Genomic DNA, 27,483 nt, shown 5'->3' with positions numbered 1-27,483 from the left:
CCAAATAATTGCCAAGACAAACTGCTTCAGACACCAAATGCCTTATATGGAAAAAGATGAACCACAGCTGTAAGTTTTAATAAATAACAGCTCGTCAACAGATGAAATTCTCGGGACAAGATGTGGATTATCACATCGTTCACGAGTTTAACTTAACATAAAAAAAAACCAGCACGAAAAGGAAACAAAAAGAAATTCACCAACTAACATCTCTTAACCCCACAAAATAGCGTGGTATTGGTTTGTTTAATCTTAACCTTTTTTTTTTTTTTTTTTTTAAAGAGCACATGTATCATGTTGTTTTTTTTTCTTCACATTTCCTGTCTGTGTAATTGGCTAATTTGGCAAGCTGCTAGCTGCGGCTTTTCCCCTGAAACTATCCTTTCACTGCGTAAATGACCGAAACACATAGCTGTTGGAAAGTGCCTCGTAGTATCAATCTCCTCATCTGACTTTTAGTAAGGAAGGAAATACATTTCTCAAACTATTCTTTTGCTTTCTGACGCATTTTTGTAGCTCTCTACAGCTCCAGCAGTGTTTAAGTCAGTTTAATGTAGCACAGATAAACAGTCCCCACCATGCAGCCAGTCCTTCTGCTCAGTCCTGCTGTGTTGGTCCAGCGAGTTAGTCTTATCTAATCTGAGTCAGACTCCTTATCTCCATAATCAGAGCCTAATCAGCAAGCTTTGTCCAGACAAAAAGGGGCCAACATGAGCCAAAGAGGATCCTCAGGCCTCTCTGGTGTCTTAGTCATAAAAGTGTAATTCGTGGACAGGACATGTCTTTTCAAGTCAGTTGTGGTGGTATGGATGAATGGTAAAGGAATTGCCACCAAACTATGAGGAATTTGCTTTATCTTCTCAACTGGAGGACTTCTGATTTCCCGTTGTGCTCTTTTCTTTGGTTTAGCTGTGTTTTTCTCTTTAAAAGAGCAACAGGAAATCATGTTGAGATGTTACAGAAATCTCTTGCTTGTATCAAGACATTGAAGGTATTTGCTCTGCTCTTTCTCTCCTGTCACAAACTCTGTTGAATTTTGATGCTACAAGTCCGGACCTCACAAACCCTTCAATCTGCCACCCAGCAGGTCTGCCATTATCAGAGCCTCACCGGGTTCCTCCTGGCAGGCACAGATGGCAAGTCCATTCGTGTGCAAACCGCAGATTCAGCTGATTGTCCTGATTACTGTCTTTGTCTCACAGCATCACCACCTCTCTCACCATGACAAAGGGCCTGTAAGTAAGCTCATTTACATGTATTAATTAAGGCTCATAATGAGCACAGCATGACAAGGCATTTGAATGCATTCCTCTGGTATTGTGCAAACTCCGCGGAGCCCTGAAGGTTTGCAGTCTAACCCATTCAGATGGGCTACAGATATGAGATGTGGGGGAACGCAATCAGATAAAGAACATACACAAAACCAGGTTAGTATACACAAAAAAGTTTCAACCCTTTCCACTGAAGCGTGCACGTGCACGCACACACACACACACACACTTGCTAAGGAGAAGTACAGTTATTAAAGGTAGCCTAGATGTAAAGAGAGTAAAATGAAAATAACTACAATATGAAAAAGTAGAAACAATACATTTATATTACAAATAGTAAAACTGTACAGTTACAATTGGTGAAGAAGTAAAAAAAAAAAACAAACACTGAAGTGAAGAATTTTTCATTGAAAATAAAAGTTTCACCCACAAGGTGCACATAAGATATAATGCACAATCATGTAAGAACAATTACATTTCACTTGATCATATAAATATTTATGAACTAAGCAGGATAAAGTTTACAAAAGCAGACTGCTCTGGAATGGTTTTAATCATCTTTGCTCACTGTTGATGCGTAAATGCTTACATGGTTGTTGCCCTCTCATACCACAGTGCAGCCAAGGCACGGAACCGTGAAAAAACCGCCGCAACCTCAGTGCATTAACTTCAAAGTGTATTTCTATAAGAGCTTGTTTTCTTTTCTCATCCTCAGGCTTCAAACGCTGAGCTGCAGTGGCTGTTCTCATTACCTCTTTGGCTTAAAAATCCTACTACGGGGACACAGCCTCACAACAAAAGCCAACACACACACAGCAAATAAAGACAAGGTAGGAAAAAAAAAAAACCTGTCAAGGGCAGAAGGCTCTCCCTCCTTAATTGTACCTGAAGGGAAATCCCTTTAAATAGCAGTTGGCAGAGGCAGTGAGCTGGCAGGCAGATCAAACAGTCACTGAGCAGAAGCCCTATAAATACATCACATTCACTTGCCTCACTTCAAACGCCTCCTCCTCAGCCCCTACGCTCCTCCTGTGAACCCACAGAACTGAGCTGCACTCATGTTCGTGATGAGGACTTAAGTTTGTTAAGCGCAACATTTAGCTTTGTTTCACAACCGGCTGTGTGTTATCTTTCATCCTATTCCACAGCAACTCCAGCTCGAAATAAACAGGACTACTCTGTTTGTTCCTCACGTCACACTGCAGACGTTTCAGCTTTGGTTTTCTTCACATACACCTCTGATGTCCCATCAGGCACCAGATGACTGAAGCCGCTCCTGAAAGAGGCCAGGAGGCGACCTGCAAAAACATGGGGGGGGGGGAAGAGAGAGTGGAAAAGAGGCATGTTTAACACGTTGGCAACATCAATCAAATTGCACGTTTTGGCTTAATAAGCTTTTATAGGCCATTCATACTTAAGGCCTAGCTTCTTGATAAGAAATAACTATGAGACTTTTGAATGTGGTGACAGATTACAGGAAAATAAAAGGTAATAATGTGTGACTCCACAAACCCGTCCACGTCTTCTGTCCGGTCAGAGTGAAGCTGTTGCACTGAGAGTGCGAGTTACAGATGTACGCAGCCTCTCTGGCACTGTGGACCGACAGCACACAGCCCTGCTGGCTGTAGGAGGGCCAGCAACGGTAGTCCACATTCCCAGAGGTCCCCATACCTCGCATCAAGGTGTAATCTAAGCACAGGAGACAAGATGTCATTTTAGCAGATCAGACTACAGGAAGATTTTCAAGTGTTCTCCAAGGGCAAGCAGCAAGAAGAGAGTACAGATTAGGAAGCTAAGGAGAGCAACTAATAAAACATGTTAAAAATATTCAGCAAGAGACCACAAAGCTCCCACTGAGTCAGAGGGATTATTACGGTTATGATTGACAGATTTAAAGTAAACAGGAACACCATAATAAAACAGTCTTCAATGTGTTTTTGGCCATTTTACAGCATCAAGTTAAAAAAGGAATTTCAACTAAATTATTTTACACACCTTACGGATCTACGCGCTACCACAACAGAGAGGATGACCATGAGTGCCTAACAGATGCCTAACAGATTTACCCTCAAAATTTGCTGCCACTTTTCCATGAGTCGGGCAAAAAAAAAAAGAAAAAAAAAAAAGCCTCACAACAGAGAAGCTGGAACCACAAAATATTTGGCAATTTCTTGAACAAAGCTGGAATATAAAAATAGTTGTTGCCAATCTACTAAACATCTAATTGCTTGAAAAATGCCAAACACACACCTTTTTTGTTCATAACCCCGAGGCTTGGACATACTCTGGTCTTTGTAAAAAGGAAAATAGTCTCAGTTTGACACCAGTTTGACTTCTTTCCCCACAAACTGTTGCTCTGCGCTGAAAAATCCTCTCACTTCCTCCCTGCTCAACATTTGCATTACATTTATCATTTTAATTCTTTCAGTCAGACCTCTGGTGGATCTGGTCTTAAATCATCTGCTACACATTAGCAGGAACAGAAACACACATGCCTGCAAACATACTGAAACACACACCAGAAATGGACAAAAGCCTAGTCTGTGAGTCTGTACGGAGGAGGCACACTGTTGCAAACTGTTAACTGTTCTAAATGGCAGGAGCTGGTGTCTGTGTGTAGGGGTATTGTTAGGAGGAAAAAGACACGAGGATCTGCCTTCTTGATATGAGAAGAGGGAACAAGGAGAAGGAGTCTTTAGAGGATCCTTCTCAGGGGAGAAAAAAAATTTAGCCCTGTTGGGGAACTAAAGGGTGGTGGGCCTCAGATATTGAGGACACAGGCCTCTCAATGTAAGCATTGTCTTCCATTTTAATATACAGACAATCAAAGTATTTATATGTTTTTAGCACACAGCTAAATTTATAGATGCTGTAGCAGCTGTGTTTTTTTTCTTTTTTTAAACCAGATTTTGGTTTCCTTCATCAAATCACAAAGGATCTCAGTAAAAGTTACATCCGCATTATCATTGATTCTCCATCTGTCAGTAATTTCAAATTAAGACTTGGGATGTGATCAGCATCTTTTTTTGTACACACATGCACACTTGCGTTATTGCGCCGTCTTTCTCTTTGAGCTCTGCTGCCATTTGGCTTCTTTTATCAAGTTTTAAATTTGTGTCCTTGGCTGCAAATCTGACCGTTTTCTCTTTTTAATGGGCTCATGTGTTTTTTAATGTACAATAGCAGAATCTTTTGATATTTTCGCCTCTGGCTGTTTAGTCCTTTTAAGTAATAGCTTCACAGTCAGGGAAATGCACTCCTACATTTATTAGCTGGCCATTAGAAGATCACACCACACTAATAGCTATCTGGTAAATACACAGCTACAAGTAAAAGCTGGATAGACAAGCCTGGCGCTGTCCAAAGGCCCGACAAAAACTACCTCCCAATACCCCAAAAGCTCCCTCGTGAACATATCATATCACATCTGATTAGACTGCACAAACGTGCCGGAGTCTGAAGCTGTCTAAAGTATAATGTGATAAATTCATCTAACCGGTTGCCATACATTTACTGGAAATATACTTAGAAAGTGGTCACCATAGCTGATTAATAATCATATGTTAAACTATTAAAAAAATTAAATAAAATATAGGGTGAAATTGAACTAAACTGAAAAATATCATTCATCATCATTCATCATTCGGCCATTAAAATATAATAAAATTCACATATCCAATTAAAACTCTGTGTCTTGTTTGATTAAACCCTATAAAATGTATAAATGACAATTCAGCTATTTTGGTGGTTATTTCCTGAAACTTAAGAACTTACATCATCTTGATTTGAGTGGACTGTAACTTGAGATGGTTATGATTTTATGTATTTCAACTGTGTTGAATAAATAAAAAGTAAAAAATAAAAAAATAAAAATATAACATCTGTTATTATTTCTCCGCAGACAGAGCCAAGCCGACTAGTTTCCCCTTGTTCCCACTCAGCAAGATAAATTAAATTAACTGGTTGCTATTTTTATGTTTAACTGGCAATTACTGTTTCAAATTATTAATCTCCTCCTAAAAACCACACTAAACTAAATTAATCTAAACTAGGTTTAACTAACACAACAAGAATGCCACCAGGTTCGTCCTTGACCCAAAGTGGACTTCACTTCCAACAAAGTGCACAAAATGCTGAAAGAATACACACACACACACACACACATTTCATAGGTCTTCTCACACACACTTAGCAGCAGCAGGGTTGCTCATGGCACCTCCTTGTTAAGCTAAAACATTCCAGCCTGGTGTCGGCCTCAGCGCCAAGACCTCTTTACCCTGAATCTGTGATTAAATTCACAAAGCGCTGCTATATAAACAGTCCAGCATCTGGGGGATGGAAAAATCTTACCGCAAGAACGCATGCCAGTCATTCTGTTATTAATATTTCATAGAGCTGAGTGGAGCGGCGGAAGGGACGTGGGGGCTGCAAAGTGAGCGCAGGAAAGTTGGAGAGAAGAAAAGTGAAGGACGTTTGGTGCTTAAACTGAAAATATACAAAGAAGGATGGAAAGTTTTCACAAAAAAAAAAAACCAAAACAAGAAAAACCTTATCCAACTTTGTATGTTCATTTTCAGAGTAAAAATTCTTTAGAGTTTTTTGTTGTTTTTTTTTTTTTTTTTTTTTCCATATGAGGAATCCAAACCTCTACACAAGATTTTCTATGCGGCTATCTTTAAAAGTCAGAAGAGCTAAATAAAACACTTCATTCGTAAAGAATAACTCACTGTAATCTCAGCACTGTTTTTTTAAATAATGCCAACTATGCTTTCTGAGCCAGAGACACACAGGATTAATCCTACTTTGTTGGTCTTGTCCTGTCATTCCAGCTGCCTAATAAACCTGTCAAAACAGCCAGAATGGGAGAACACCCCGCCTTCATTTGTTTAAAGCTAGAAAATGAACGTGGCATCGGTTGTCTGAGTTTTCTCTCAAAGTGAATGAAAAAGGGGCCAAGCATTCTCTCCAAGAAAGGGTCCACTGTACTTCATAAAACACACACACACACACACAAAAAGCAGCCTTCATTCCAGTCTCCAGCCTTCTTACCTCTGATTATTGATGGAGGCAAGTTATCCAGGTGCAGGCCAGACTTGTAGAGCAGGAGGATGTGTTCAAAGGCCTCCAGCGTCTGATTGATGTCAGCTTTCAGCTCCCCTGGACACATACAATGCATTAAAGTTGATAAAACATCCAGCTGACTACAGGCAAGAAATGATCTGATGATTTGTGTTTTTCCATCCTCTGCTATCTAATCCAAGTGCTGTGATCTTAACAGATAACAACTTGTGTTCACTATTGTCTTACATGTCGTGAAGCATTTTGTCGAGATCGTTAAAAGAAGCACTTACACCAGGACATGTCATTACTCGACCAAAATCATGGAATAATTTGCGTTCTGATCTTCAACAGTTAGTGTCCTGTCATGTCAAGACATCTCTTGTTCTCACCTGTGGAGTTCATGATGTGGTCTACCAGGTGTGTGAGGCCGGGCGGGGCCTGGTGCGGCAGCAAGTAGGTAAAAAAATACCTGGAGCCAGGCAGAGACAACTCATTTAGACAGACAGAAACAAAGACAAGTCCCATCACATAACTCCCAAAGGTGTTAAAACAAACAGTCCATAAAGCTGTCAAAAATACAGTTTTCCCGATGGAATACCTATATAGATCACAACTTGTCCGTCAAACATGACATTTTCCGCCACATGTCTCTACTATCTGCAACAGTTCAGGTGTCATCGGAGCCTATACTTAAGTAATCATCGATTCAGCGGCTGCTTCACCCGTCCATCCATCATACCTATAGGCGTTGTAAATGTTCTTCTTCTCATTCAAGCCATCACACACTCCACGAGCCGAGCAAGGCAGAGTGAAGTTTCTGTGTGGAAACTGCAGGATGCAGTCTGCATCGCTCTGACAGCGAGTTTCCTCTGCGCTGGCGTCATCCAGGTCTGTGAGCTTCAGCTCGCCAGACACAGTGACGAACTGACGGGGCTGGAAGTCCAGCAAGGCTACAGAGCCCAGAGGAGACAGGGAGAGAAAGTGGAGGAGCCGGACCAGGTCCAGACACACCTGGGAGATAAGAAAACATGACTGTCAATGCTGCTTTATGCTATTTTTAATGGAATATTTTTGACTTTTGTCACGCCATGTCATGTTGACCAGATAAAATTCAATTTAATATACGTTTCCTCCAACTCCGGAAGCATCGCTTGGGATGTCCTAATATTTTATTATAATTTTCAGTGGAATTTTTTGGGTGAATTGATAATTTGGACGATTAAATGTATAATCAGCATAAACCCCACCATGATTTCCTGAAACCCAATTTGAAAGATTAAAATTCTTTGTTTCAATCAACCAACCATGAAATATTCAGTTCAAAAGCCAAAGTCGGCCACTTCAGCTTCTTTCACTGATCTTCAAATAAAAATGTGCCAAAATTGTTGGACAAACCAGCACATTTCCTGATGCAAAAGCTACAAACTGAGTGAAAAACACAAAGAAAGTGACAATATAATTAAAGCTCCATAGCATGGCTAAAAATAGTATAAAATAAAAATGTTCGCGCTTGCAAAAAACTTGTATTTTCTTTTAAGACATTTCAACAACCACATTTGCAAGCCATTTCCCGAGACAGTTTTTATAGCGCTCTTAAAATATAATAATAAAAACAGAAAGAGAAAATCAGCGGGCCACTGAAGGCAAAATAAAGGCATTAGCTACGCACTGACAGAGCATGAAAAGATTCTGTCACACTGCAAACATAGCAGCAGTCTGAGGTAATGTGAGTCTCTTGGACGTCACTTGGTGGGATCGAAGCACTGTAAAAACAGGGCCGGGTGAAACCAAACACCCCCGGATTACTGTAGTCTGCGCAGATGCAACGTAGCTGAAGGGGGCCGAGAAGCTCAGGCAGGGGGTGTTATGGACGGCTGTTTGAGTGATGTAGCAAAATGAGGCCCACGGCTGAGATGATTCTTGCAGGCTGACGCTACTCCTGCTAATTGTAACATAGAAACATGCAGACTGACATTTTTGTTTCGCGCGTCCACTCATTCTGTCTTTCTTTTTCCTAACACCAAAGTTCTTTTTCCAATCCATGGATGAAGGCGTGCGCACGTGCACACACACACACACACACACACACAGGGATTCTGCCTCAGTGGTTTCCCAGAGAGAACATACCTGCGGTGGGGGTCGAGCTGAAGCTGTGTGTGTGTGTGTGTGTGTATATGGGAGGAGATGACATTCCTAACCTCCAGTGGATTAACTCCAGGACCCATCTCCATTTCAACCAAGGGCTGATCAAATACACTGAGGGACAGATGTCAGAACTTCAGGAGTTTCAAATGTCCACCTTCATCTTTCTTACCAAGAAGAGCATGTGCTCGTCCATGTTTCACATGCACAATGTGTGTAGTGCAGTTCTGAGGATAAATGGCACAGTGTGCGCATTGAAAGCTAAAAAAGCTGAAACTAAAGTCCTTACCCTAAACCTGTCCTCCCAAGGACTCTGGAGCAGATGGATCATCTGGAGAGGATCCCCCTGCTCTAGGATCACTGTGACTCTTCCTCTGTCTGATCCTCTTCCTCCCTGGTCTCTTCCATCTCCTGCACAATGGCCTTTGAGCTGTAAAGTACAACGTTAACATTGTTACTCACAGTAAAATACAGCAAATGCTGTAGAGCTTTTATTTAAATCATTTATTTGCAGAAATTAAATAAAGCAACAGGCGTAATTGTCCATAAAGTGTGTGTGTGGGGGTAAATTGTGAGGACAGGGTGTCCTGCCAGCTTTCTGCCCTGCGGCTCGGGCTTGTGACAGTAAAATGACATTATAGCCCAAAGGGGAATGTGTTTAATCGAGCTGTCGGACACACTGCTGTCAAACGACTGCTGGATGCGACAGACAAACTTGTCTGCTTAGTTCTAACTAGTTCTAAATTGGGCTGTAATAGTTTGAATGAGTAAGTGCTCGGGGGTCTCAGATGCAACCAGGGATAGCAGACATGGACAGAGGCACATTGTCAGCTCCTGCCAAACTAGACCCAAAGGTCAGTAGAGGGTCAGTGAATTTAATTTAATTACATGGGAAGGTCCCGCAGAGCCAAGGAGGCCCTTCTTTCTGCTCACTGTGTGAGACAAAGGAAAATGTGAGCAGTGGTGCATGGATTATGGAAAAACCTAAGTGTTTAGAAGTTAGATGGAACTTCTGATGTTACACATGCTCCACAACTTTAAAAGAAAATATATTGTCTTTAATGTGTAACTGGTATTTGAATTCTGGATTTATTCTTACATGGATAAAGGTTTCAAATGGATGGAAGCAGGCAGAGACAGACACTTTACCTTTATGACATTTGGGTGGTGGAGCCTCTGCAACAGGACAATTTCTTTCTTCAGCTTGTAGGAAACGAGCTCCCGGCAGCCTTGCGGGTCTTTGAACTCCTCCAAACATTTCCCCATATCAATTCCCTGCTCGTTGACCAGTTTTAAAGCCACGGGCCGACCTCCGGCGAGATTCACTTTGACCACCAGCTTGGTGTATCCAGAGCCGAGGACCTCCACCGCCTGCATGTCCACCAGGGAGTCACAACCCATCTCATCCAAATGCGCTTTCCTGGAGCCATGCGTGATCTCGTTCCACAGACTATGATCCCAATCTGAGTCCAGCCGAGAAGCCCCAGATAGTCCGCCTTCATCCTCTTCGCGGTCGGGTAGAAGTAGTGGGATGATTTCTTTGCGCCTCTCGTTGAGTTGTTGGATCAACGCCCCGCGGAGCGACGCGGACTGCGGCTCATCCGCAGCGGGGGTCGCGTTGGAAAAGTGCGATATTCTGGCTCCAAACTGCTGCATGCTGCTGATCAGGAGTGACACCAGGATAGAAAGAACCACGAAAGCCAGCAGGGCGGCCGCGCGTAAAGAGTTGCCCATCTCGGGCATGTCTCCCCCGAACCACCTCCTCCGGTGTGCCACGGACTGCTGCGGGAAAAGGACGCACGACCCGCAGGCTGCGAAGCGCCTCTCGCTCCGCTCTGGAGGACTCCTGGTAGGTTTTCTGCGGCAGGAGCGATCGCCTCCTTGTTTCCACCTCCCCGGGAACTCCCTCTAGAGGTGTGTCCTGCGCGCTCGTAACTTTACACCCGCTGAACGAGTCTGCAGGAGAGCTCGACCTCGCGTTATCACCCGGCCGGTCCTCCCGCAGCTGCAGCCACCGCACCAATCAAGAACCGGGTTTCACGCATCTGCAGACAAAAGTGAAGCTGCGCGACCAGGAGCCAGGTTTGATTGAACACAGGCACAGGAGCGGGTCAACTGTCAACACCAAGTTTTATATTTATATAAAATGACATGAAATGTCACTTTGAGGAGTCATTTAGTTTAACGTGCGGCCCAAGTCATGGTGGTACAAAGTAAAACGTGTGTTTAGAGAAGTGTTCTTTTACAATATGATCGAAAAGGAGGGAAGGCTGACTGCGTCCATGTGCTCAATCTGCCCAACAGGTGGCAGCAAAACGCCCCTTTTTCCCCCCAGCCGGTACAAAATGGCCTTTCTTTATCACCAGGAGCCTCATCAGTTGAATCAAAATAACACATCACATCTACACAAGTTCTCAGAGTCACTTTTCCGTTGTGTTTCCATTCAGTGTCTTGTGGCTGTTAGTCTTGTTGTATTTCTGCTTACGCAGCTGTCCTTGTTTCACAGATCTGGAGGCAGCATTGAAGCCATAATGAAGCGTTTCCCAGAAATCTGCCACAGGAAATTACTATGGCTGTCACTTCAACAGCAGCCAGAAGCCAACCCCACTCATTTCATTATGTATATGTGTGTGTGGTATCCTGTATGTGCTTGTCAGCCTTTGGGTCTGTGTGTGTCTGCGTGTTTTGTTTTTTCTTTCTTGTGTGTCTCTGTGTGTGTGTGTGTGTGTGTGTGTGTGTGTGTGTGTGTGTGTGTGTGTGTCTGTGTGTTTGCAAAGCTGGACAGCTAAACAGTGTAAGTTAATCAGTGTCTGAAGTCAACAAGGCATTAGCCACGTCAGCTGTAACACAGGCTGTACAGAAAACTGTGGCAGCCAGCATCACAGCAGGCTTTCATTGGATATGAGCATGACATTTCACAAAAACATGCCAGACTTGAGCTCATTAGTAGTAAAGAAAGTCCTTGATTCAGTGATTCACTCACTCATGTAAAAACTTTGTCACTATTTCACTATTGACATTGTGTTCAGTAAAGAGAGAAAAAAAAAAGTGGCTACATTTTTGAGATACAATTAAAGACGCCTCCCTCCACTGTCTCTGCTTTTTTAACACCATGAAATAGTACGTTCATTTCTGCTTTGAAACTTTCGCACACCCTCCTTTTCTTGATCTCTGCTTTTCTTCCAATAAATCACTTCCTCCTTTTCCACTGTGGCCCTCGGAGACGAGGGCCCAATGCCATGAGTCATATTTATAACCAGAGCCAGACCAGCGGCCGCCTCATTAGCAGTATGTCACACTGGTTTGCTGTGTCAGTTTCTCCTTTCTTTTAAACCACTTGGCCTTGGCTTTCCTACTTTCCTACAGCTTGCTCAAAGTTGTAAGCATCTTTCTTCCTTCCTTTCTTCTCTTCTTGTGTTGTTGTGTAATTATTTTAAATTTAGAGCAATTTCCAAGAAACTAGCTTAGTCTATTAATGTTTTTTTCTTAGGAAACTGGAAAACATTTTTCTTGTTCATAATGCAATCACTATGAAGGAATTCACTCTGCAAGTAAAACATAAAACATAATCTCATTAATATGCCAAATTAGTACTCTGCTGTTCTACTTTTAGAGAAGGCCTTTGGCCAGAATTACTTAATTGAAAGACAACGCACTCAATTTATAAAATGTCTGGTTTTGTTAGCAAAGGAAACATTTTAAAAGTGTAGTTAGTCCACACAATGTCACTTACATACCATTGATAAGGCACCAATTACAGTGTGAAAGCATTAATAAGTAATTTTCTATTGCCTCAATTGTTAAGAGTAAAATTTGAGATGCCAGGTTGTGAAAATTCTCTTGCATTGGTGATTTTGACCAAATTGAAAAGCTAGTTATGACAATGCTGCTTAATGTTAGTCTGCAAATAAGAAATGTTAGTTCATTAAAACAAGTAAAATGCTTGAAATAATAATAATAATAATAACAGTAAATTTGATCTATAAAGAGCTTTTAAAGCGCCAAAAGGAACTGAACAGGAGGCAACAAATAAAACGATAGATACAGAATAAGGACAGTCAGTGCAGCGCAGCTGTTGTCTCAGAAATAAAAGAAATGGATAGAAGATGGGGCTTTTTAGTGGAACCCCCCCTCTCTCAGCAGCTGACCGTCCGCCGGCCGGCTCTCTGAGCTCCAGCACCGCGGCCGGTAGGACAGCGACCGGCCAGCGTCCTCAGCATCACCGCGGCTCCGCCAATCAGAGCGCAGCTCGGGGGCAGATTAACCCGAGCGGCCTCGGTGCTGCCGTGCACGAGCAGCCTCGGACACGGGAACGCGTCTCCGATCCTCGTGGACCCAGCCCGGGCGGATGGGGGGCTGTTTGGGTTTACCCCCGGTCCTACAAACAGCTCTTTGAACGTTTAGCCCTCAGAGAAGCAGCAGGGAGCAGGGAGATGGATGCTGGCTCGGTAAAAGGAGAGAGCATGGATGCGATAGTGATGGATGATTCTCCCTCAGATGAAAGGGAAATTCAGGAGGTTTGCCAGAGGTGGGTTGTGTTTGTTTTGTTTTTTTTTTCTCTGACTGGGGATTTTACTGTAGTTTACAGACTAACTTAATCAACGGAGTAAAAAATAAATAAATAAAAATAAAGCGAATCTCCTGTGAGTAGACGCGGACGTGTTTTTACCCTCATGTGGTCGTTGGGAGTATTGTTCATCTATCCTGCTGTGGACAATGGGAGTGTAACCAACATATGTTATTTCTCATGTTACTACTTTTACTTTCCTATTATTTGTATCATCACTGTTCTGCACTTGGTCATGGCCGATGAGCTCAGACGGTGCAGATGTACTGTGGTACATTTCGTGTTTTGCTTCATTGTTTCTGGTTTAATTCATCATAAATAGGATTGCGTGTGGTTATTATACAGTGATATATAATCTCTGTTTCACACCCAGCAGGAGGACTGTGAGGTCTGTTCTGTGTCATCTGCCTCCTGCTTGGCTCATGGTGCCTCTCTGGGTCGCTGCTGTCACCCTGTCACTCACTCTATAAACTGGGCTTGTATATGTGGCCCAGAGGCTTCAGACATGAAAGTGGGGCTGGAAACAGCTGAGGCCTGCCACTGTTTAGCCCAGCAACAGGCCACATATGTGTCCCTCCAAGAAGGATCCTCAAGCTCTCGTCCTTTAATAATACCCCCCACACAGGAGCAGCTCTGGCTCTGGCAGTTCGCCTCCCTCACACAGACTGAGCTTTAGCCTTTGCTGTGTGTCCGTGTGTGTGTGATTGGCACTGTGGAAGATGTCTGAGGGCGTGACACTGACAGGTGTCAAGAGAACTGATGAAATAGCGATGTGCTGCAGAAAGGGTGAAAGACAGAGGCCTGAAGGGAAACAGAGGGGAGAGCAGGGATTGGCTGACACGACTGTAGACTCAGATATACTTTGTGAGTGTCTTTGCTGGAGGTTTTTTTTTTAAAGCCTCAAAGCTGTGCTTAGACATTAGTTTCCAAATAAGCAACTCATGCACTTACCAACAACAGCCAAACTCAGCTTTAACCACAATAACATTACACTAAGTACACTTAGCTGATGATACATGAATGCCTGCATCTGTTTTAACTTAAGTAACATTTCCAAGGGATAATTTTTACTCATAACACATAATTTTCAGTAGAAAGAAAGAATATGAGTACCTTGCTGCCTACACTCAGTCACAGATTTCACCTTGCTGAAGCTCATGCAGCCGAATCCAACAACTCTGTCAATAATCCCTCCTTGAGGGTTACTCAACTTTTAGCTGCAGCTTAATGGTTAATTTGCATGTGGCTGTTTGTGGTGATGGTGAATTGTCACACTGACAGATGCTTCTAATTATCGCTCTGCAATGATCGCTATTGCGGGGGCCCTTATGTATACGTAGATTTGCTACGTGACACCTTCCTGCGTACATTTCTGTATTCATCCACTGAAACATTCATACTCTGACTACCACAAATTGTTCTTCTCATAGGTGTGTGCCTACATTGGCCAGACTTGTAAATCACCACCAAAGAGAAGTAATGGGCTGAAATACTGATAACCTGAACGCTATGACAAGCAGGCTGCTACAAACATGTTACACAGGATCTGCTAATAATTTATGTGAGCAGTTACAGCGTAGCAGTGTTTTCTAACCCGCCCCAGTTTCTGAACACCACAGCAACAGAGATTGCTCAATTAGCTGGCAATGTTTACTTCAACACAGTCTTTATGGGTGTATTTACTCATTCACTTCATCTTCTAAGTAGGCTAAACTAAATGACAAACATTTACAATGTGACTAAGAGCCACTGAGTACACTGTGAGCTATTTATTATTTAGATCATGTTACAGTTTTATTGTGATACGAAGATAAAGTCTCAGTTTGTTCCTCGTGGAGCTCCTCCATTAATCAGCTCCATAATGCCTCTGCTACAGTATACCACCATTCAACAACCGCTCATCATCTGTGTGCCTATTATGGGATGCAAATAAAACTGTGTGAGGCGATTTAGCTACTGTTGACTTACTCCATTGCCATGGTGACAAGGCAGGAAGTGCAACTGCAGCGAGGCTGCTGTGGAAAAAGAACCATATGGTAGACTGTGCAGCCCTCACTGAACCACATCTAGATAATAAATTCAGTTGGATCTATTTATTTACCCTGACTTGTTAAAATTAAAATTCTGGAAGTAATATAAAATTGGGGGAAATTATTATTTTATCTCAGAAAGGTAAAGGGAAGTAGTTTACCACAATAGTACAGTAAACAAATTATATCCAGTATCTGCTTTCACATCTATTAAATGTAGATCTAGAAGCCTGTTTAACAATCTAATCTGACTGCTGCCATTACCCATGAGTCATCATTCATGATATCCATCTCACACAGCATTGGCCTTGCTACTTCCAGTAGCCACAGTGTGTTAGAAAATCATTCGTTACCTCATTAGTCCAGTTGGCTCTCTCAACTCTCAGCAGAATACGAAGAGAATCTGAAACAAGAAAATAGGCAAGAATCTGGTGTGTCAATCAGTGTGTTGTGGAAAAAAATTGATTGTTATACCTTGCTTTTGTAAACAGGCTGAACTTTAAATGAAATTTGTCTTTTTTTATTATCTCCTCTTCTCAGTGAGATCCCAGCAGTGTCTCTTTGCCCGCCTGACAGTGAGTGCTCTACTGAAGCTCCGTTGACACTCATCCAATATGAGGGGGAGCTATGTGACAGCTGCAGCAGCCTTGGCCGACCCTCTTCTTCCTGCCAGCTTTATCACCAAGTATGCCTGAAAACTGACTGTAGTCATTGTGGCTTGTTGAGGATGGCTATATAGGCACCCATTACAATGGTCTCTGAATATATAAAAAAAAAAAAAATAAATCAAAATGTTAGATTGGATACAAAATACATTTGACATGTATATAATTAACCATATTTAATATTCTTCTTTCACCTGTAGGTCCCCCAGGGTCATCGGGCAGGGCCCTATGACTCACCACAGCCCCAAAAATGCCCCCACTGCAGCCATCACGGGCCACGCAAACCAAACACCTGCCACGAGTGTAAGTCAAACACAACAGGTCTTCATGCTGAAGGAGGTGTAGTGGTGAAAGTGGGACATAGCTGTTCTGCTCATCAGACATCACATCACGGTGCAGTAAGATGCCACTGGCTGCACGGGTCAAACGAGAGCGGGACACAGAAACCAACACAGCAACATGTGGTGGCAGTCAGGTATGTCTGAAGGAGATAGTTTGACATTTTGGGGAATTTCACTTTCTGGTAGAGACCTCGAACTCCACAGTGGTGGCAATCTTCTCATCTAAGTCTGAAAAGCTATTGAAATGAAGATGAATGAACATTTGGCAAAAACTATCATTTGGGTGACACTTTCAATGGCATCTAATCAATTGTATTTTCACTATTTCCAGTGATGGAGGACTCCACTGCATCCTTAGAAGGTAAGTACTGGAGCTAATTTTCACTCTAAAGCCAAGAGGTATGGGAGGTCACACGTCCTGTGATAACAACTAATCTTTTAGCACAGCCACTGATGGCTTTTTCTTGGGTGGTGTTGCATTTGGCAGTTATTCCCAGGTGATAGTGGACTACCCTTTATTGGTCTTGGTGGGTTGTGCTGCGCTGCTGCTAGGATGCTCATTGGCTGGACTCTTCATTGGTCCACTGCCTGACTTCTCTGACCCGCTGCTGGTGAGTTTCACTCATATGCACACAGTCACACCACATAATGCAAGTGCATACAGTTGCTAAAACGTTCAGTGAATGCATCTGTACTGCAACACAAATCAAACCTCTTTCATCACCTTAGAGTGTTGATTATTCCTTCCCTAATGACTCAGAGTCTCAGCCACAACCATTTAATATTTATGTCAGATCCAAAGGACTGCTCTGAATCACATCATGTTCACTGTTGTTTCAATTAAACATATGTCTTCATCTTTGAGATGCTAGTATGGGGGACAAAGGGAGGATTAGGAAATTGCAAGATGTGTTTCACAACAATGTGCTGTTAATAACTAATCTGAAAGGATTTACATGAAAACTAAACATTGGGTTATGCAAGGCTCTCTACTTTATAACTGTGAGGGTTTCTTTTGTTTTTCTTTTGAGGATGCTTGAAATGCTGATTAATTCAGTAAGCTACTGCATTGCCTTCATGAGCACCTGCAGCGTTTTTGGCTTTGATGTCTCTGTTTATGTGACTGTGTACGTGTGTGCAGGGTTTTGAACCGCGGGGAACATACATCGGAGTTCGACAGTCCAGCTTGTCTGAGCTGCAGGAGAACACTGGCCCGGGGAAAGCTCTGTCTCCTTTACCACAGCAGCTCAGTAAAAGGTCAGCAGAGAGCCTGAGTGGAGTGCACAGGGGGGACCACACAGATGGTCTACAACTGGAAATGAGCTGTACACGTCGAACAACTATGGTCACATTGTTGTGTAGATGGGTGCTATAAGTTATAGTTTCTAATCCGATAGTGAATTGTTCCTCCAGTTAATGCCAATAATGTTTTACTTCTATAACACAAGAAAATAGTCATAAACAAAAAGGGCATTCAGGTTTTTCTCCCTACTTCATGTTAAAAGTACATTTACTATTACAATAAAATTAATGAAAGCTGCTGTAATTATTATTGTTTAAGTAAATAATGGATGCTCAATTGAGAATCTGATTCTTTAGTTTCATCAGCTTTGCAGAGCTGTTGTAGCTTGTGTGTCATGCACACACATCCACTGAAAAGCTAGAAAGCTCTGTTTACAGCTTGTTTCTGCTGCTCTGAATTCCAGCTTGGAATTAATCATTTGTCTTACACTTACTTGCAATAAATCTGTGTGTATGACGTAGAAAACGTGTGGTTTAACTGTGTTATAGTTTTGGGGCTCAAGCCAACGGAAACATTAGTGTTGGACAAGACATCTTCCGGCTTCGCATCAAGAGGATGCTGGCTCGAGAATCATCCCCAAACACCTTCCTGTGTGACGCTCCAGGTAAGCCAGTCCTGATTACTTGATTACTGGTTATATGTATATTTAGTAATAACTATCGAGATGGTAAAAGCATACGAATAATAGCTTCCAGTATGGCTTCAAAAGGAAGTGTTTGCTCAACGCTTTTCCCAGGGCTGGTAATTTCAGATTTTCTTTAATGTCTAGTTTGAAACAGTTTGCTGCAAGATCAAAGTCCACGTTTCTGTTTGGCCCACAAAAACACAAAAAGCTCCCTGAATGGCTTCATTAGCACCTATAAGTCTTCAGGTTTTCATTATAGGATACCTTCTTTTTAGTCAATACAGACAGCAGAAATTGTCTGTTATCCTGCTTTGACTTTTATGAATTAATACCTTACGAAATAGAATTACGGACAATAGTTTGACCATTGTTAACATTTCTTAGCATTCTCATGAGTCCACAGTTCCCTGCTGGTTTTCCTTACTGTACGTCTGTCTCTGTGTAGGCGAGCATTTGGCCCAGCTGGTGTTCAGATCAGAAAACTCGGCCAGTCTCTGGAGCCTGAAGGCCATCCACGCCATGTGTGAGATGGAGCAATCCAGGGTCTGCTATGATCTACTCAGCGCTTCTTCTCATTTCTGTCGTCATCACCGTCTGTCAGTCTCTCCTCTCCTCTGGACCCTGACTATTCGTCACATTTCAATGCTCTGTTGGAATGAAACAAAAACACAACCCAACACACTACTTAGCATATATTACCTTGTCTGAAATGAATTTTTTTCCTCTTTTTCTTTTCCCCCAAAACTAGGCATGCATTCAGAAAAATCTCTCTCTTGTTTGTTTCAGATTCGCTCCCAGGCTCAGTTCCAGGACCTGTGCCAGCAGCACGTGAGGGCGGAGGCCGAGGGAACATCCAGGGGCAGCTGCTGTCCGAGCTGGTCTCTGGGGAATTACTTGGCTGTACTCACTAATGCCTCCTGCTGCCTCAGCCTCACCTCGCACCAAGTACTGTTGCCTTCCTTTTATTTTAAAGATTAACCTACAAATTACTGCTGAAAATAATTATGTGCATTACCAAATCTCTATAAATGCGTAACCAATATATGTACAATTTCCACCTGCTAAAAATGACTCAGCCTTTATGTACACTGTCAGAGGTCCATCTTTAAAGTACTGCTACCTTTTATCAACTGGAGAACCAGAAATTGCAGAGAGTATGAAAATTTGAAAAAAGACAGTAGTTCCCATCTTTAAGGGAAGGTTGATGTTCTGTTTATATTATAGTTTCTAAATGTAACTTCTATTTGACATCAGGTTTCTGAATCTTTGAACCTTCTACGGGAATGTGCTCAGTACTATCATGAAGGACGTCTAGTGGAGGCCTGTGTGGACAGACCTAAACATGGCAGCTGTTCCTCTGTCCCATCCCGCTGCAAACAGTCGCATGTGGTTTTCCAGATCCTGCACTTCCTGGTCGATAAAGACTTTCTTGGCCCGCAGACCATTGAATATCAAATCCCGACACTTAAGTATAGCCTGCTGTTCTTACCTGTCGTCAAAGGAGAGCACATGATGGAAATATACATGAACAGTCTCGAAGGCAGGGATCTGACCTACAACAACACCACTATCACTGGCATGGACTTTGGCATCAAGCAGACACTGTTCAAGCATTACCTTGCAAAAGATTTGGTTTACCCCGTCCTTGCTGTTGTCTGCCTTCTTTTCACCATGGCTCTGTATCTCCAGTCTCTCTTCATCGTAGTGTTATCGCTAATAGCAATCACAGGCTCTCTCCTGACATCTTATTTCCTCTATAAAGTAGCATTTCGTCTGACTTTCTTCCCCCTGGTCAACCTCTCTGCAGCTCTGATTCTCTTGGGAAGCTGCTCCAATCATGTTTTCATCTTTGCTGATTTCTGGAAACTGCAGCTGTCCCAGAGGCCCTCAGCCTCCCTAGAGAAGAGAGTGCACAGAGCTTTGCAGGAAGTCGGTTATTTGATTCTAGCATCAGGGTTGACCTCCAGCGCTGCGTTTTTCTCTGGTTATCTCAGCAGCATCACAGCAATCAGATGTTTCTCAGTTTTTCTCGGAATGGCCTCTTTCATCAGCTCAGTCCTGGCGTTGGTGTGGCTGCCATGCTCTTTTGTTTTGCGGGAGCGCTACACAGAGGCATCTTCTGGATCTCTGGCAGTGCAAGGGTGGAAACCATGCTGCTCCAAAAACACCGGTGGCTTCTGGGATACAAGCTCACGAAAGAAATGCCTCTTTACTTTCGGACAGAAGCTGAGAGAATTAAAACGAGGACTTAGTGACACTTCTAATCTATTATTTTTGAAATTCTTGCCCTGTGGCGTGGTAAAGTTTAGGTACATCTGGGTGTGCTGGTTTGCAGTGCTTGCTGCGGGGGGCACATACATGGCCTGCATTGACCCAGGAATGAAGCTCCCCACCTTAGAAAGCAAGGTCACCCAGCTTTTCCGCTCGAGTCACCCATTTGAGAGATATGATGCAGAGTATCGCCACATGTTTATGTTTGAGAGACAGAGAAACGGAGAGGATAAGCCAGTTACATTAAAGCTTGTTTGGGGAGTCAAAGCGACAGATAATGGGGATCACTTCGACCCTAAAAGCAATGGCTCTTTGGTTCTTGACCCAGACTTTAACATGAGCCAACCAGACGCTCAGGTGTGGTTGAGGGATCTGTGTGGAAGGGTCCAGAACCAAAGTTTTTACTCCACTCCAGCACCTGAGGATAGAAATGTCATGACAGAAAATATCTGTCTTGTGGAGCAGCTAATCCACTGGGTGTCCATCAGACGGTGCTCAGAGAGTGATGACGCCCTTCACTTCTGCTGTAATGACATCCGCTTCCCCTTCCCTGCTAGTGTTTTTGAGAACTGTCTCAGCATGATGCTGGCAGAGACGTATGCTCAAGGCCATCTGGCCCACAGCGGAGGCCTCTACTACGAGCCAGATGGCAGAGTTGCTGCCCTCGTGCTGGAGTTTAAAACCACATACCTTAACAGCTTCAACTTCAGCAGAACCAGTGTTTTTTACAGGGAAATCTTGACATGGTTTAACAAAGAAATCTCAGGAGCACCGCAAGGACTCAGAAATGGCTGGTTCATCGGTCAGCTGTCTCTTTTTGATCTTCAACAGTCTTTAAGCTCAGAGACTCTGGTAGTAGCTGGATTCTCAGTAGCCATCACATTTGCTTTGCTTCTTCTAACCACCTGGAATATTCCACTGAGCATATATGGGACGGTGACTGTAGGAGGCAGCGTGTTTGTCACTGTCGGACTCTTGGTTCTTCTTGAATGGCAGCTGAGTGGCATTGAGGCTTTGTTCATATCATCAGCAGCAGGACTGTCTGTTGACTTCATAGCCAATTATTGCATATCCTACAGCCTAGCTCCTCACTCAGAAAAAATAGTCAAAGTAGCACACTCCACTAAAAGAATGGGATGCCCCGTAGCAATAGTTTCTGGTGCATTTTTCTCCATGGGTATCATCATGTTGCCTTCTACAGCATTGCTGTTTAGAAAACTGGGGATTTTCCTGTTTTTGGTTAAATGTGTAGCATGTGGATTTGCAACCTTCTTTTTCCAGTCCCTGTGCTGCTTTTTTGGACCTCAGAAAAACTGCGGAAAGATCGCACTGCTGTGCTTTTCAGAGCAGACGGACTGTGTGCCGTCCTCTTGCTCTGCAGCAGAACCTGGTTCCTCCTCAGCTGCTAATGGCGACTTTGGCAGATCGAGATTGAGGAGGGGTTATGACAAAGAGGCAGGTGGCTATCTGTACCCTAACCACCAGCGTCAGCACAGACCAAAGCAAACTGGGGGAGGGGGAGGAGGTGGGGGCAAAGGGCCAGAGCAGTATGAACTGCAGCCGCTGGCTTATCGGCTGAGTGACAGCTTTGAGAACAGCACCTGCACCAGTAAACTGTCCAACCGTCCATCTGTGCTCTCTGATGAGATTGAATATTGTAGGAGTGATGCAGAAAGAAATAGCATTGATGGGGCACATGAAGAGACATGCAGTCAACAACATAAAAACTGCCAACATGGCTTCCAGACTTCATCACCTTACAAAGAAAACACCCTGCAACCTGTAGGGCTAAAACAAGAGGGCCTTGCAAAGGACAAGCTGCTGTGTAAGACATGCAGAGCCCAGCCAGGCGGCAAGACACCCTGGAGCAATGACTCCTTCTCATCGTCGTCAAGCATACACGACACCATAATCAGCCACACGCTGGAGACCACTGACCAGCCATCTCTCTGCACAGACGAACAAAACTCACCAGACCATCCCCATCACCACTCCCACAAAGAACATCGCTCCTCCTTTTCTCAGAGCTCCTGTGAAGGTGTGGAGGATTCCTGTGAAACGTGTCTCAGCGACATTGAGCCTGGGCCTTCAAATGCACAGCAACATGAAGGAGATGCTCGGTTACAACCAGGATACCTAAATGGAAAGAGAGACACGCTCCGTCTCTCACTCAAAGAAACTGTTTATGAGACCTGTAATAAGGGCCGCACCAGTCAGAGTGAAGAAGTAGTTATTTTGCCCAACAGTAAGCCAGACTTGCCAGATGTTTGGATAAAGAGAGATGGACAACGGGAGGATACGTGTTGAGCAAAGTTGGAGGAATCTTTGCAAACACTGTGCATTAAATGTTCTGAATTTACAAAAAAGGAACACAAAAATCATAAATAACGAAAAGAAGTTTTACTTTTGTACACTCAAAGGAAGCATAAATTAATCTAAGTGTAATGTGTGGCATATGTTTTGCCGCTAAGGTTGTTAAAATTTCTGCCAGTAATAGGTTAACGCATGAGTGTTTCTTCAGCAAAGGTTCGAATCAAAGCATGACTTGTTCAACCCAGCAGTTCCAGAGAGACCAAAAAAGACAAAGTTTTTTCTTCTGCCACAATTTTGAACTGACGTCACACTTGAGGAAACTACAGCTACAGTATGTTGTCTGCAAAAAAAGAAAAAAAAAAAATCTGCATCTGCCGCAGAAATTACTTCGTGCCTGGAACTCTTTAAAAAAAATGCATCACATGGTTTAATCAACAAATACAGTGTCACCTTCAAACGCAATGAATTATTTACATGAATGGACTTCAGAATCTTAAAATATAAATGTGAGCTATACAGAAATGTGTGCCTGTGTACAGAATTACATACAGTATATTGGAGTCAGTTATTACATTTATAGTAGCGAACGAGTGTCACTAAACCACAGTCAGCTGCTTTTGCACTTGTGATATTATGTACAGAACGTCCACTGTGACCATGAGAAAATAAGAAACGTGTCATTTATGGTGTCATGGGTTGGTTGCAATTAATGTTTTAAGTCATGCTGTTTATTCCAGTGTCAGTGCCAAAAATATGTTTACTTCCTGTACAATCCTAAGAGTTTCTAGTAGAGAGATAACACAATATGCTGTGGGTTTATACAATCTTGGTGATTTAAGATGCATACTGCTCCTGAATCTGTGGACGTCAGTACGTGCTCTAGACTTCCTAAAGAAGCAGGTGTGAGCTCTAATTTTGAGTTTCAAAGCAGTACTTCTACCATCACATGCCACAGCTTCAACAGCAAATCATTTGGAATTAAACCTTGCTGTGGCACTGTTCAGAAAAAAATAAAACAAAACGTCTACAGGCAATGATCTGAGGAACAGTATGCCTTTAACTACATCGCAACCCACCACCAAGATGTCATATCACATCTTTATTCATTTTAAGTGATGGTATTTATGACGAGCAGCATGTGCCAAATATCTATCAATAGGTTGAAACAGCTAAAATGCGTTCTGTGCAACGGATGTGTCAAATAAGAGATGTATTTATGGTCCTAATTATGATATTAAGTCATAATCAAAGAAGTGTAGGAGGTGTAGTGTTGGTGGAGCCTTGACAAGAATATATATAGGATATGCCAATGAGCAGGTTTATTTTCACGCTTTCTTGTTGTAAAAAGGGTTTGCTTTTGACATTTTAAATGTATAATTGCAGTTTTTCAAAGAAACTTGACTTTACACATCATTCAGCAGAATGACCTGTTTTAGAGATGAAGGAAATCAATCACAGGCTTTCTATGAACAGAAGATATTTAAAACAAAAAAAAAAAAAAAGGTTTCCACCACTATTATCTACAGCTCTTAATGTTAATTTTTCACAAAACTGAAATAAAATGACAAAAATTCTCCTGCAGACTGGTTTTCAATTCATTTCAATTGTTAGCTGGAGTATCAGACAGAGTACAGGCTAAAATTCAATTAAAAGTAAATGCCTGACAAACTAATAATGGGGGTAAATTGAAAAAGAATACAATTCCAATATCCATTTGTACTTGTATCTATCAGACATAAATAGCTTTGAACCAAGGGAAAAAAATTCTGCAAATTCGACACTGAAATTGTTAAAATAAGTGCTGCAAAATCAGAAGCTCTTGAAAGATGTCTCATCTTTTCCATGACATTAACCCCACAGTCTTAATCAGCTTTACTCAGCTTCCACCCAGTCTTCTCTAGCCCAGTCAGGTAAACGTGTGGAATATTCAAAGTCAGGTCCTTTGTAGCGTAAAGCATGGAGATACATTATTAGCTCCTTTTCTGTAGGATCTGGTCGTACTAGTTTACATTCACTACACAGGTGATCTCTCATGTCTGTGGGAATTTTCTGGGGAGAGTCAGTTGCTATTGTTTCCTTTCCATGTAATTTGTGAGGGCTCTGAGACTCTTGGGGTGATGTGCTGTTACTGTTTGGGTAAGTGCAGCCCTGACTCACCTCATTTACTGTCTGATTGCTTGAGCCACAACCATCCGTCCCTTTGTCGCCACCACATTTATCAGTCTGTGTCCCACGATTTTCTCCAGTCTTGCCAGGTTCAGACAGACAATCTGACATGTTTTTCTCTGCCTCTTGTCTGATGCCAATGCCATCATCAGGTATATCCAACAGGTGAAGACTTTCCTGAGATTGATGTTCCTCTACCAGAGCCTGCAGCACCTCCTCATCACTTTTCCCTACCAGTCCGCCCTTACCCCTGTGAGGACCCCATGCTGAGGACCCATAGATTGGGTCATTGACGATTGGGAAACCCAGGTACTGAAGGTGGACCCTGATCTGATGTGTGCGTCCAGTAAGGGGTAAACAGCGGACAACACTGGTTTTCCCATTAAAGCTAAGTCTCTGGAAGACAGTCCGGCACTCCTTTCCTTTCGGATCAACCCGGCAGAGGCCAATTTTAAAGGAAACAACCAAGATGGGTTCCTCACAGATCAACTCACCCCCTGGAAACTCCCCCTCGACTCTGCACACATACTCCTTTACAAGCTGGGAAAGATAGGAAATGTGAAGAACTTATTAAACTCACTGATCTATTTATTACAGCCAGATATCATAAACAAGAGTGCTTTTGTTTCGGTCAAAAGTCAAAATGTAAACACAAAACCATCCTGAACGTACCTGTCTGTCTCTCACCAGCTGGTCCAGTTTCTTTGATGTCTCCAATGTTCTGGCAAACAGCAGCACTCCAGATGTGAGTCTGTCCAGTCTGTGGACAGTGTGAAGCTCAGAAATGCCGCTCTCTTTCCCCAGGATGAAAATGACTGTGTTGTGACGAAAGCGACCGCAGGGATGCACTGGGATGGAGGCAGGCTTGTCAACCACGAGTACTTCACCGTCATCCACCAGAATCTCCAGTGGTTTGCTCACTACCGGTGGCTCATGGCGGTGGACAGTGTTTCTCATGTGGTCATTATTCTGTGAATATTAGGAATATATTTATAAAAGGAATAAGCAGCTTGTTGTTGTCTGCCTCTGCCTACCTGGCATGCTGCAAGAACAATGGTCACAGAATGACCCGGTTTAACAATGGCCACAAGTATTTTGCAGAACATGATGTCATAGTAGGGTTGACCTTTTGCATTTATCATTTTATCTTTTTACCTCTGAGTCTTTTAGCAATAGTAATTTCTCTGCACAAGATACATATATTTAGATCTCCATTAGGACAATCTGATATATGAAGAAGAGGGTTAAAAAAAAAAAATCACTATTTTCTTCTGCTAAGACTAATGCCAGTGGGACTGTAATTTTTTGATAGCATTTCAGAAACAATTAAAGTGATAATCCGACTTGATAAAGCTGTGTAACACTGGAAATGAATTAAAAAAACATTTTTAATTCCCTTAATCTAATAAAAGACAAACAATAGATATTCAAGAATTAGGAATTTAGGACATATTGCTTTTTAATCATAATGTGTGATGGTGCAGAAAGTTTAAGAAAGCCTCCATCTATAATGCTCTTGCAGTGATGATATTAACGGTGTAATGTGTGGAGAATAATAATAAATATCACCGACCCTGAGCACCACTGACAGATCCTCCACGGGGGTCTGGTTGAGGCGGATGCGGCCCTCCTTGGCAGCCCTCTGGTAGTACTCTATGGACTCGGCTCTGAACTCGCTCTTGAACACCTCCAGCAGAGTCTTCCCGACCCACCGAGCCTTGCAGTAGGTTTTGAAGTCGAAGTAATACGGACGGACTTTGCGGAGGCCTCCCTCAAAGTAGTAGGAGGTCTCTGTGAAATGCTCCTGGTTGAAGCTGACGCCGGGGTTCCGTTTCTGCGGTGGGGGGACGTACCTCTCTCCCGGACGGAGCTTCTTGCCCCCCGCTCCTCTCCGCCTCTTCCCCCGGCCGCTGGCCTCCGGTTCACACGACTCGTCGCTTTTACGTTTGCCGGTTTCGGTCGCCTCATTAGCGGTGGCTCCCGGCGTGGACACCGCCGCTGACCCGGGAGTCACGGCCGCCTGCGCCATGGTAGCGATATTGTGTCGACACGGCGGGAAATGAAAAGGATTCACGGGTTTACTGACGACACGAGACAAAAGAAACTCACTTTGACCTCTGAAGAGTAAAACGGAATGACATTTTGTCAAAAGTCTAACCGACACGCTCATGTGGCTCGCCTTCTATCGAGTGGTCCTTCATGCTCGGCGCGCACGCTGATGACCTAAATATGTAGTCCAGTCGGACGGACGTGTAGTCCAAACAATGAAACCATGGCGTTTCTTCTTTTTCTTGATCTAAAAGAACCTCCTCTTTGAGCGTTATCGCCACCAACTGTTCACAATGTGCATCTAAATAGAGTTTATTCAAAATTATCTACATGTGACTTTACAAATAATTTACAAATTATGTTTCCAGAACTAACGCGAGACTGAAAGTGTTTCCCCATATCAGCCCAGGGTTTGTTTAAGAGGTGAGGCCTTGGCCTGTGTCTCTAAACGTTTCCTGGAAACAGAAAATAAATAATTATTATTTTTTTGGGTGTGTGTGTGTATTCGCTTTTCTTTAATGTGTAATTTTGTCCCCTATAATGATGACGTGTAATTCATGGAGCATTTTGTGTAAAATATTCAGTTGTTGCACTGAAGCCACTGGAAAAAGAAATCATGCTTCTGATGATCCTTTGTGTTGACAGTGATGATAATGTCGCGTAGGGCCTTTATGTTACC

The 27,483-nt window shown here is 42.9% G+C and overlaps 3 protein-coding genes across 5 annotated transcripts; 1 reads left to right on the top strand and 2 right to left on the bottom strand.

Annotated features, from left to right (window-relative positions):
* Positions 1-1,648: 1,648 nt before the first annotated feature.
* On the bottom strand, positions 1,649-10,317 carry pkdccb (protein kinase domain containing, cytoplasmic b). Its single transcript, XM_029493933.1, has 7 exons — positions 9,624-10,317; positions 8,764-8,904; positions 7,072-7,343; positions 6,722-6,801; positions 6,321-6,428; positions 2,784-2,960; positions 1,649-2,569 (listed from the first exon to the last, which is right to left on the bottom strand). The coding sequence occupies exons 1-7, from the start codon at positions 10,215-10,217 to the stop codon at positions 2,466-2,468; spliced, it is 1,476 nt and encodes a 491-aa protein (XP_029349793.1). The 5' UTR covers positions 10,218-10,317; the 3' UTR covers positions 1,649-2,465.
* A 2,565-nt stretch (positions 10,318-12,882) lies between these two features.
* disp2 (dispatched RND transporter family member 2) lies at positions 12,883-23,867 on the top strand. Its single transcript, XM_029493769.1, has 10 exons — positions 12,883-13,002; positions 15,612-15,756; positions 15,937-16,211; positions 16,409-16,438; positions 16,565-16,688; positions 17,219-17,334; positions 17,869-17,984; positions 18,451-18,548; positions 18,792-18,950; positions 19,260-23,867. Exons 1-10 carry the CDS (start codon positions 12,908-12,910, stop codon positions 22,581-22,583), a joined length of 4,482 nt encoding a protein of 1,493 aa, XP_029349629.1. The 5' UTR covers positions 12,883-12,907; the 3' UTR covers positions 22,584-23,867.
* rpusd2 (RNA pseudouridine synthase domain containing 2) lies at positions 18,185-26,946 on the bottom strand. Of its 3 annotated transcripts, none has more exons than XM_029493772.1 (4): positions 26,329-26,946; positions 25,428-25,724; positions 25,250-25,295; positions 18,185-18,652 (listed from the first exon to the last, which is right to left on the bottom strand). In XM_029493772.1, exons 1-4 carry the CDS (start codon positions 26,923-26,925, stop codon positions 18,645-18,647), a joined length of 948 nt encoding a protein of 315 aa, XP_029349632.1. In that variant the 5' UTR covers positions 26,926-26,946; the 3' UTR covers positions 18,185-18,644. The 3 variants fall into 3 exon arrangements, with proteins under 3 accessions (XP_029349632.1, XP_029349631.1, XP_029349630.1); XM_029493771.1 differs by having other exon boundaries at positions 18,187-18,652; positions 24,747-25,295; XM_029493770.1 differs by lacking the exon at positions 18,185-18,652 and having other exon boundaries at positions 22,747-25,295.
* Between the last annotated feature and the right edge of the window lie 537 nt (positions 26,947-27,483).

The sequence above is a fragment of the Echeneis naucrates genome, chromosome 22, assembly GCF_900963305.1.
Source record: "Echeneis naucrates chromosome 22, fEcheNa1.1, whole genome shotgun sequence".
Lineage (NCBI taxonomy): Eukaryota > Metazoa > Chordata > Actinopteri > Carangiformes > Echeneidae > Echeneis > Echeneis naucrates.
The sequence above is the reverse complement of the archived record's forward strand: the minus strand, read 5'-3'. Positions and strand labels throughout refer to the sequence as shown.